Source organism: Phalaenopsis equestris, unplaced genomic scaffold, assembly GCF_001263595.1.
Source record: "Phalaenopsis equestris unplaced genomic scaffold, ASM126359v1 Scaffold215374, whole genome shotgun sequence".
In the NCBI taxonomy this organism is placed as follows: Eukaryota; Viridiplantae; Streptophyta; class Magnoliopsida; order Asparagales; family Orchidaceae; genus Phalaenopsis; species Phalaenopsis equestris.
In genome coordinates, this window is record NW_018234078.1 from 123,999 (window position 1) to 136,107 (window position 12,109).

At 33.7% G+C, this 12,109-nt stretch overlaps 1 protein-coding gene across 2 annotated transcripts in view; it reads left to right on the forward strand.

Annotated features, from left to right (window-relative positions):
* LOC110037112 (sister chromatid cohesion 1 protein 4-like) overlaps positions 1-10,773 on the forward strand; it is a 34,977-nt gene extending 24,204 nt beyond the window's left edge. For both annotated transcript variants that reach the window (XM_020741693.1, XM_020741694.1), the window contains 3 exons: positions 9,662-9,773; positions 9,943-10,072; positions 10,439-10,773. In XM_020741693.1, coding sequence (XP_020597352.1) covers positions 9,662-9,773; positions 9,943-10,072; positions 10,439-10,537 — 341 coding nt within the window. In that variant the 3' untranslated portion in view covers positions 10,538-10,773. The remainder of the gene's footprint in view (positions 1-9,661; positions 9,774-9,942; positions 10,073-10,438) is intronic.
* Positions 10,774-12,109: the final 1,336 nt, after the last annotated feature.

The following is a 12,109-nucleotide window of genomic DNA, read 5'->3' on the forward strand; positions in this document are numbered from 1 at the left end:
AATACACTATCCCGAAGAATAAGTATTCCACATGATAGTAGACTCAACCACCTAAACTAAAGAGTTTGTGACATCCGTTTGATCTGCAAAATCTTTTATGTATGACAGACAAATTTCTCTATCTAATATAAGGATTAGATAGTGTTTATTTTATCTAAGTTTCAAGTTCCCTATAGAGACAATCCTCTATAGTTATTAACATCTTAAATGACCGGGGTCACTTAAGAAAACTCTCGATTAAGATCAGTGGTTCTGCCTTCAAGATTTTAAAGTTTAAGTTTCCAAGATTTGACACGGGAAAATCAAATGGGAGTGGCTCAAACAGGAATAATTATTTTAAGGAATCCAAAGTAATGAAGAGTAGGGGTTATATCACGAATCCGAGGAGAACCCCGGTGACCTCCCAACTATTCTATTATTTGGTTTTATGTCTTTGAAATGATGTTATTCAATGTTTAATCCTGCAATTTATTTTTAAAATTTAGGACTTATATTTGCACGATATCTGATCATGCAAATAGCCTCAAAAGATAGGAGGATTTACACCGTACCGTACGGTAACCTCTGAATCCTAAACGTGTTAGGATTTATATTTGCACAGCAGGGTTGTGCAAAAGCCTAAAAATAATATGTGAGGATTCACGTTGCGCTAAACAAACTACCTCGAAGTCCTATTAGTTGTTATTTAAACCAAGGAAAGTGTTTAGTTGTCGTAAACTTATTGTACTATTGTAGATTGTCATCCTTCGTCCGCTACATCCTGGTCGTGCTGCTCACGAAGACTTGCTCCATGTCTCATGTAGTAGTAGTTTCAAGTTTATTTCAAGTTTAGTGTCTTAGTGTCTTATATGTGAATGTGCAATATTGTTATTTGATGACTTACTGTTGTATATCTCCTAAATCATATTATATTCTAAAGGTTCTGTAGTTAACTTAAAACATGCATAAACAAACTATGTTATAAGGAAGAACAGTAAATGAAAACAGTATAAGGTGCCGTAAATAAAAATAGCATAAGAAAAATGCAGTAAAGTGCTATAAATACACTGTAAATTTTGGGTACTTAAGTTTCTTGTTATTGCTGCACCTGTAAATTGGATGAATGTCGTAGGTAACAATATAGTAGAGAAATTCAGCTAGCAGGACAAACATGTGTTTATGTATAACAGAATAAATGACGGAGTAGCGCTTGGAAAACCCTGAGGAAAATTGAAATCGACCCATAGAGACTCGAAACAAATCGTAGGAAAAAAGACAAACAAATAAAACAAAATACGTCACATATAAAGGACTAAGGGTGGGTGATTTATATGTGACATTGGGAATGTCTTCAATTATCACAAGGATTTGAGTGTAAGATTCAAGTTCAAATCCCAGAGCATTGGGTTTTATTTTACATCTTTATGAAGAGAATTTTACTATTTGATTTAATTGGTTTTATTTTACATCTTTATGAAGAGAATTTTACTATTTGATTTAATTAAATCAGTCATAAACCACAGCCTAAGGCATACCTTGTCTATTGCTTTAACCAACTTATGAATTAGGGTGGGGTGCCTAGCTTCAGCATCCATATGAAAATCAGACAGATGAACTTTTACCTAGGATGTGCTTCTAAAATCTAGGAAGGCTACACTTTAACTTGAGCCTGAAGTGTTTTAAAGTGTTTGTCTTCAATTAAGTGTTTTTCAACTAATCCTCAAACATCTTTAGATCAAACTTAGCTTACTATCAGACTCTTAAGACATAGGGGGTAAACCTATAATTTTGGCAAAAAAGTTCGTGAAATATGCTTCAATCCTAATTAAAACAATTGGGCTTAAGTCTATCCAATGCTTAAGAGTCCTAATTGATATCCTACTAATATTTCAATTCATGCTCCTAACTCTTGAATCATTTAAGCTCTTACTTTCTCCCAATTTTCAATAATTCTCACAATTATAATTTTTTTCTTCTTATGTAAAAGAAATGGTGAATGATTTGCTACCCTATTTCTCTTTTAGGTTTCAATCATCTCAACAGGCTAAATATAACTTTTTTTTTTAAATTCCCTCATCTTTCTTTTTATTTTTTAAGACCGTAAATCAATTCTGAAAATAATTAAATCAGAAATTCTCATTTTTTAACTTAACCTTTGGCAAGAAAAAGGAAAACAAAACCAAATAAGTGGAGGAGACCGACCCATTTCTAAAAAAAAATAGCTAAGCAAGGTGCAAAACCATAAGTGAATCGGCTTAAAACCGTTTAAATTCTTTCAAAACAGTGATCGAATCAGTCCCAAAAGGTGCTTAAAAACTTCCAAAAATTAGCACTTAAAAGTGCCCAAATTGATGTATAAAAGCCTCAAAATGCAACTTAAATCTTGACGAATAAGGTCTCAAATTGCAACTTAAACCTTAACGAATAAAGCTTCAAAATGGCGAATAAGGCTTCAAAATACAACTTATGCCTTAACAAATAAAGTCTTAAAATGCAACTTAAACCTTAACGAATAAAGCTTCAAAATATGACCCAAACATCAGTAAAGAGAGCTTCAAAGTGCAGCCCAAATACATTGAAAAAAGCTTATAATTGCAGCCCAAACATATCAATAAAGAGTGCTTCAAGTGCAGCCCAAACACCACTAAAGAGAGCACATATCGCTAAAGAGTGCTTCAGATGCAGCCTAAACATATCACTAAAGAGTGCTTCAAGTGCAGCCCAAACACCATTAAAGAGAGCTTCAATTCGCAGCCCAAACATATCTCTAAAGTGTGCTTCAGGTGCAGCCCAAACATATCACTAAGACAGGACAAAACAACAGCCCGGTTTCGTGTCAAATACATCTTAAAAATAGCCAACAAAACCCCTCCTAAACAGGGCAAAACTGCAGCCCGAATCAGCCCACGAAAGCATTTTCAAAAGGTTTCAAACAGCAGCCAACTCAGCCTAAAAGACGTGTTTTTAAAAGCACTGAAATGCAACAAATTCAGCCCAACATATGCATTTTTGGAAGCCCCAAAATCACGTACATAGGAGGCCCACAATAGTGCTTAAAACCTTTCCAAAACGGCTCTTAGTTCTTAATTCAACCTAAAAAACAGTATTTAAATTTGTCCAAAATAGTGAATAAACAGCTTTAAAACGATGCTTAAATCTGCCCCAAAATGATGCATATATCCCCTCCAAACTCTCCAAATTGAATTTGAAAAGTTTCAGATTTTTCAAATGAGTATAGCACCATAACTTTTCATATTTGCAAATGCAACATAAGAGGTTTCAGATTTTTGTAAAAGTAAAGCATTACAACTTCTCAACATTTGTAAATGCAACATAAAAGCTTTCAAATTCTTGCAAATGAGCCACCCAACATTTTTAGATTTTTGCAAAGTTAACACCTAACCTACAAGTATTAAGCCCTACCAAAAGAGTGTTTAAAGCCCCGCTTTCAAATTATAAGCCACTTTGATATTCCATACATAATTTTCAACAATTTTGTATGTTTTGTATCATGAAAGTGAAAGAAAATATATTTCCAAATAATCTTGTAACTTCCATGCAAGCCAAACAATCATGCCATCATGTCATTTTTAGAAGATGAAATTTGCATAATTAAAGTGTTAGATGCGTAGATATGTAAGAATTGTTTGGCGTGCATGTAAATACTCTAGGATTGTGTAATAAGTGTATGAGCATGTAATTTGCTCAAAATCTGAGATACAATGCTCATTAAAATTATTCCAAATAGTTTCAGTAAATGGTATTAAATTCAGCCAGTAGGTGAATTAATTTCAGCCAATAACATGAAATTCAACAAATAAACTGAATTCAGTGAGTGATAATGCTATTTTGTTAGCGAACCACATGCAACAACCAACCGTGATATTCAGCTAGTGACCCAACCTCAATAATTGATATTGAATTTGACAAATACAAGTACATTTCTGCCATTAATGTCACTGTTATCAAGAATGAAATCGTGAACCACAAAGAAAACCTTTTTTCAAAGCGGCTAGCAAAATAAGGATACGAATCCTTCTTAAATTGGTATAGAAATAGCTTACGAAGAATTCTCTGTCTGAATAATTATCACGATTATCTCAAAATAGTTTTGGAATGAAGAAATCCTTTTCAAACATTATACTGGTTAAAGTAAACAGTAAGCCACATCAAACTAATCCATAAAGAATTGATTTCATTCTACCCATTTGAAGAATAAGTCAGATGTAAAACTGTAGTAGAAAATGATGAATCCACCGGCTAAAATAAAGCTTAAAATCCATTCGTAATTCACAATGGCTAAAGGAAGTATTAAAGAAAAGAAGTTCCTCATGATTAAATCAAAATGAAGAGAACTTACTGAAAGAACTGTTCCATAAATCAAATAAAGAAAGGAGAAGAAGAATGAATCCTTATTTTCAATCTATTGAAGGTGAAGAGAAGAAGTTTTTACCTCCAAATGCTTTTAGAAAATTTAAAGAAAACCCCGGAAGCAATAACAAAATTTCCAAATCACATTAATGAATCACCAACCCAAAGATGCGACAACTCTTTCTCCTCTCTTCTCCTCCCAAATTTTCAACCTCTTCTCATCTCTCAGGCTTTACCCAAGAGAAAACAGAAGTCCAAAATATTTCAAGCACACACACAAGATGAACCAACCAAAGAAAAAAAAATGGACACCTCCCTCTCTCCAGAAATTTCGGCCAACCCTAAAGACCTCCCCAGATGAGGTTTTTTATAGGCAAGGAAGGAATAAACCACCACCTACCAGCCCCAAGGTGGTCGAATGGGATGATGGGAGAGGAGGAGGAGCATTTAGGGAGAAAGAACAGGCGGCCTAGAGGAAAGGAATAGTCGGCCAGGTGGAGTTTCACCGTCGGAGAGCTGCTCGGTCGAGCGGCCTGCGAAGAAGAGGAAGAGTCGCGTGAGCAGGCTCCTGAGCTAGGTCAAGTCCGAGTGCGGTCGATCACTGGAGAGGAAGAATCAGGCTCGGACGTGAAGAATCACGAGCGGGAGAGCAGCGCAAAAGCTACGAGTCTGCGTGCGTGAGTAGGGATTAAGTAGGATTTTCTTTTTTATTTTTTATTTTTTTTTGTTTTATTATATTAAATTATTTAAGTATATTAGCGTGTGATTTATTTGTGCTCGGAACCCTAGCAAATGAATGTCTTTTCTAGGTAATTTCGACGTTCCGTACGCGTCAGCGCAGTCTGTTTCTTCATCCAAGGTCATTCAGACAAGTTCATCGATTTGCGTGCAATTTGTTAGTGTGTGGAATTATAACAATATGTGTGTCATTCTTAGGTAAAATTGACTTTCTGGACATCCGGGGTCATTCCGACGATCGGGTCCAAAATGTGTCAAATTCGATTTGTCTTCAAATTTCGGGTTATTGATCGGTCATTTCAAAAATAAACTTATGTTTCGATCAATTGTGAAGCCTTTACAGGTGTAAGTGACGCAAACTATAATATCTGTGTGCGAATGTATTAAAGTCATTATAGATGTCCTAAGGCTTTTAAACCCTACGGGATCTCTCTATGGATGGGGATCTCTCTATGGGCCTCCACATGATGGTCCTTAACCACTCGACCAAATGATGATGGTTCGAGAACACAACCACTCGATCAAATGGTGATGATTTGAGGCCACTCAGGCGAGATATCACAAGAGAATGAGAAAGTGGTTCGAAATTCTAAAAGGTGCGAGTCTCAGTTCTAGTCCTCTAAGATAATCGATAGGAAAGTCCTATGGCTAGATTCTAGGCTCTATGTAGAGGAAAGAAAGATCTCACAAAAATGAGGTCAACATAATCTACAATATTTCACTAACATGTTTTTAGTGATCAAACATTTATCATTACCTGTTATAATCAAATTCAAAGCAGTATTTTTTACGAGTATTTAATTGCTTTTTTTAATTGTAGTAAAAATAGAAAGAAATAATCAAAAAATGAATGGTCAGTTTTTAATTTTAACGTCGATATTTTGTTTGAATAGAATAACAAACTATTTTTTCAATGGTAGTGTATATAAATAATCACATCTTTGGACTTCTTAACATATTGAAAATGACTGACACCCCTTGAAATTTGCAATGAATTCTGGGAATAGGTAAGCCTTCAGAAAGCCCCAAGGGAGTCCCTTTGAAAGTACATGTAAATAAATTTTTTAGGTACCTTAAGGTAAAAGCAGAACAACATGATTGTGCTTTTGTTAGAAGAAGATATAGATCAATCATTTTTCTCTTTCCTTTCAGGATTTTTTTTTTATAGCTTCGGTGGTGGAGGACAACATTTTTCTTTGCCTTACAAATTATCTTTTCTATGTTCCTATCTTGGAATTCACATGGAGTAGAAAGAAAATTAGTAGTATATTCATATTCTCGATAATTTTGCTGATTGATAATATACTTGCAAGAAGGCTTAGGAACAAAGAAATTCGAGTTAAGAACTAGAGAATTCATGACATTTGGTAGTTTTAATGCTAGTTATTTATGATGTTGGCTCATTAGTAATTTTGATTGTATAATCCTATAAACATGGATGAAGAATTTAACATATGGTGGCTTTCCTCTTTCATATGGTCAGAGGCAGTCGAGTTCATGATCCATCACTATGTATTTTCATTTTGAAGATTAAAGGTATTCAAGACCCTCCTATTTCTAGTAATTGAATTGTTTATGGGTTGGTGTAGATGGTTTTAATTTTAAATGGATAATCAGTAAAAAATATAAAAAAATGAATGCATAAAAATATAAATTATTTAATATGTTTAAATTTTATAAATTATTAACCTGTTTGAAGACGCTTCAATTTCTCTCTCAACTAGCATCATTTGCGAATCTATCCTAAAATTTAACAACCAATTCTTGTAATGTTGGGGTTGTTGCATCATACATCTCCCACTACATCAGTGTTATAAATAGTGTCATATTAAACAAAGAATATTTAATTAAATATTGAAAATAAAGTATGAGTTTTAATCAATTATATCTGGAGCTTTTTTATCTCTATTGCGGGTGGCATATTCAGTTGCAAAAAGATCATTAGTGTGATTATAAATAAAATTTTCTTGATCTATTATCATTCTTTCATTTTGATCTTCTACTAGTTTGATGATAACTACATATATGCTTTCTAGCAATTGTGCATCTGATTGTATCTTAAATTTATTTTTATAAAAAATATCTGAATTAAGATAATATCTTGTTTAATGTAATGACTGCAGAAGTTGGCACCTCCATCTCTTTTTAGAGATACTAAAATTTTTCTCATTCTTTTCTTCTCCTCTAAATGCACCACTAAGTGGATCATTGATTTTGTCCATTGCATCGTAAATACAACTTATTGCAGGTCGCATATCATAATATACTAATCTTAACATATTCATAATTGAATTTATAACCTTTAAGGTGTAATACATGCCATTCAAAAAGCTAGTCTTAAGGAAAATCTCCCTAGTCTTTTTTTCTTTATAGTCAACTCTAAATCTGGATATATCCTAATATCCTAAAACAAACATATGTTTTAAATTTATTTATTTTTGTTTATATATGCCAGTAAGGCAGAGAAATAAAGGTGCGAAATAAGTGATATCCCTTCTCACCAATTCTTCACCACTAGTATATTTCCTCATCAAGTTAAGAACGAGTCCATGATTGTATGTGTAGCATGTTAACATCAAATCGTTTTGGATTGTATTTTTCACTTCACCCATCTTTCCAATGTACTCATAAGATTAATACATTTTCCTTTTTTCCCTTAATATTTCACTTAAATAAAAAATGTATTGACATTCCTTAATTCAAAGAAAAATAAATTATATATGCATATGCTAATGAATAAAATAAATTATAAACCTGTAGGAATATGACTGGAGTGATTATCTGGAGCCACTTGAAGCACATTTGTTTCTCAAATTCTTTCTATTTGTGCATCTAAAAGTTCAAAAAGTTTCATTGCAGTTTTTTGAATATTCAGCTGAATCTATGGACTACAATAATATAGTACGTGAAGGTGAATTAACTAAAAAATTAATTATAGATTGCTCTCTGTTATCAATCCATCTATTAGACATAAAAATACGCCTCATCACTTCCCAATTTTTTTTTGTGATCTTCCATATCATTCATAGTTGATTGCAATTCTTTGTCAAGTAGAGGAACTCGTTACTCATGACAAGTTCATGGTCAAAAACTTGGTCCATATCAAGCAATCGCCTCAATTGCACTCTCCAGCTTCGCTTCATTAAAATGGATTTTTGCTTGATAAAACCGCTTAGCAATGTATTTTATAGTTCTTTTTTTGATACTCTTTTACAAATTTTTTTAATTCCCACCTGTCTCATATCATTTCTTCTAACAACTTCTTTTTGAGGTTCTTGTATAAAAAATTCTGTATTGAACTTTTTATTTTAGATATGCTTGAACTTCTTATTTTAGATATGCTTATACTCTCTGTTTTAGAACTTGATTCAAAAGCTATTTTACCACAGTTCAAAAGCAGTTGACTATATTTTCTTCAATTTTATTACCCATCTTTTCATTGGTCTCTATAAGCAATTTTTTTAGTTTTTCTTACTCCTTGATAAGCAAGTAACTTTTCCTTCCAAAGATCCTTTCTTATATTTTTGATAACATTAATTCTTTTTGACAAATTGGAAGGACCAATAAGATACTCCTTGACTTGAGATATACCTCCATTCGTCTCCTTACCACAATAAAAAATATATGACAAGGAGTGCTAGATCCAAATTTTAATTTTATATGTTTCCTCTTTGTTCTTGAATCAGCCATACCTAAATTGTTTTTTAATAGACAAACAAATTGTTGATTACAATTCCTTGATATCATATGAAAAATATAAGAATACTACAGATTTTCTTTTTATAATTGGTAAAATAAGTTTATTATTTATAGAAGAAACATGTTCCATAATGAGGAAAAAATTGGAAAATAATTGATCCAGTTAATTTTAATCAAACGAGACTTCAAAAAATTATTCCATATGGAAATAGTGGTTGGCGTACTGCTTCTGGCAGCTAAAAGGGTGCTGGAATTCCAAGTTGGCTGAGCACATGGCTCCATGGAGGTGTTAGCTTGATGGGCTGTGGATTGCCAAGGCGTCGTAGGATCAAAAGTTTTTTACATCTACATGATCTTTAATCTTTCGTTCGATTCATGTTTATTTTCCTTTTGTTCGTAGAAACTCAAATTTGTGGGCTCTTTACTGCCCGAGTCAACGGAGTTATCTATAGCCTTTTGCCTTTGCCAAAACTCAAAATTGTGTGGCTGCCTGATTCAATGATTTTTTTGAAGTTCTCTGCCATTGTTTTCAATCATTAATTCAGATTGACAGGATATTGCTTTGAATCAGTTTTTATTTTTTTTCTTTACAGTAATCTGGTAGAAATAATTTTTTATTGTTTTTTTCACCAAGGTAATTCATGCGTGATAATTCTTTTTAAACATGTTTTATTAGTTATGTTCATCCAACCAAACTGTAGACTCTCTTTATTATTATTTTCTTAAATTTAATTCCAAGTGTTTAAACTGATGATTTATGTTACAGAACTTCACTTAACCGGCTAGCATCTTATTTTTGTTTTAATGCATCTTGAAATGACAATTTACTACTGCTTGCTGTTTCTCTGATTTGGCACAATTTACTGTCTGCCAGGGTTTTTAAATGAAGACGATGATGATGCAGACTATGACGAAGCAGAAAATGATGATGCATATCCTGAGGACGCTCAATCACTGGAGAATAGTGGTTGGTCTGCTCGCACAAGGTTGTCCTTAATCTAATACTTTCTATAATTTGACTTTTGACTTATCTTTACACTAAAACCTAGCAATCGTGCATCAGAAGCTTATTTTGTAGTTATAAAGTTTGTCATCAGGTACTGTAAACTGCAGAATCTCATTAAATTTGCAATTTTGTATAAATCATATTTGTAGGGGCGTGGCAAGGTATCTTAAAAATTTATTTGATGAAGAATCCGGGCAAGGGAGGAAATCCATTGTGATAAATCGTCTATTATCTGGTAAAACTCGTAAAGAAGCATCAAGAATGTTCTTTGAAACCTTGGTACGTCTAGTCATTAAACATTGCGCAATAATTATTTTTTTGCAATTGAACTGTTTGGTCTTGCTGATTTTTTTTTTTTAAATTTTCCTTTAGATTTTTAAATTTACAAGTGCCAGCTGCGTTCACTAAGTTCAATATTGGCAAACAATATTTTGCATGAATATTTTAGATGTCAGAAGGATTTGCAATTTTCTTGCCACTTTGCATAAACGCAATGTAATCAGCTTGATTTGATTAAAGTGGATGACATCTGATTTAGTTGGCAAATTTCTCCTGCATCAAATTTATGATTTGTATTTTTTGGCACAAAAGAAAATGGGGGAAAAATCACAAGTAAGATTTTCTTTATCGTTTTAATTGCTGCAGGTCCTGAAAACACGAGATTACGTTCAAGTGGAGCAGGAAAATCCTTTCGATTATATTCATATCACGCCTAGAATAAAGATTCTGAAGTCAGAATTCTGAACCTTCTGCACAGAGCATCACACAAACAATCTACTGTATAACTTATATTGTACCGTACCCCTCCAAATGCTATTTTTAGCACCTTTTAATCTTTTCAGGATGATGCCTGGAGGTGAGCTTGCGTACGTTGTATTTGATAAACATTTTTATGTTGTGCATATTGTTGTAAAAAATATTTGTATATTATTAAGCAAATGATGCTTGCATTTTCCAATGCAAGCTTTTTTATTTATCTATGTTGCCCGTTGGATAATATACCTGTTGCTTGTAAAAAAATAAAATTAAATTAAAATACTTTTTTCTTAAAATTATTGGTATAAATCAGGAGTATTGGTCAAGTAAAGGAGATGAAACGTTCTTATAGGATGAGGCTTGGAGGTTGGGATCCCTGAGGTGTATTGGTTCTAGATGAGGGGTTATGAAGCAATGCGAGGGTATTTCAGGAACTTAATAACAAGAAATTGAAGGAACACTCTTCAAAGCAAGCTTGACGTCGGACATTTAAGGGGTAATGAGTCTTACCCTTAATGATTTTGAGGCAGGGAGCGAGCTTTATGCATGGATAAGAATAACAAGGGTATTGAGCACAATGTAACTAAAACTATCTCACAGTTCAAGCGGTCGGAGTCCCTCTATGTTCGGGTCTGGCTGATACCCATTCTAAACTTTGCTATCGTCCATCCTTCATAATGTAATTAAAATTATTGTTCGTAGAACTCCAGAGATACAGTGCATTGCAAGATCTGCTCCATTTTCTTTTAAAATCAACGCTGATCCTACCGGCAGAGGGGTCTCTACAAGTCCTCCAAATTCCCTGGGGTCGATGATCTGTATCTCATTCCTAAATAGAATGTTGCTCTTGGTCATGAATGACAAGGTATAAAACATTCTGATAAGATCATGATGATCAATATGCGGTAGAATACAATCTCCTTCTTCAAAAATCTTAATGATGCAGCGGTTTGGAATGCAATCTACTAGCAGAACACGCCATGCCACCATTCTCTTAATTATCCTATTTATTATGGAGGGCATGGGATCCACTTCATCATGTCTCAAAATTCATGGGGGTTCTCCCTGTTCTTTGCAAAGTCGTAACAACAATCACACTAGATGATTATCCTACCATTTCCTTGCATCCATTTATGTGCTTCTGAATATATCTTCTTCTTTAAAAGTCTGGCTCGACCTTTGTCTTTTAAATAAAAAACGCAGTCGAGAATCTTCTTTTCATCAATTTCATATACCAACTCAAGTTCTTATAGAATATTGACAAAGTTTCCTTGGATTTCAACATAATGCTCGAACTCTTGGTTTCAGACCCTGTGTATCTTTTCCATCTCAGACCTAAGAATCATCTGCAACTGTCAGGCTGCTCCTTTGGCTCATCTCTTGAAGCAATCAATGGCTGTTGTGGACCAAGGTATGTACGTCTCTACATCGGGGTGCTCCGCTCTTTTGAAGATCACTCGACAAACCAAGGTATGTACATCTCTACATCGGGGTGCTCCGCTCTTTTGAAGATCATCGAGGCTGCTGTATACTCCTCAAAAGTTCTGTAATTCTCCAAAT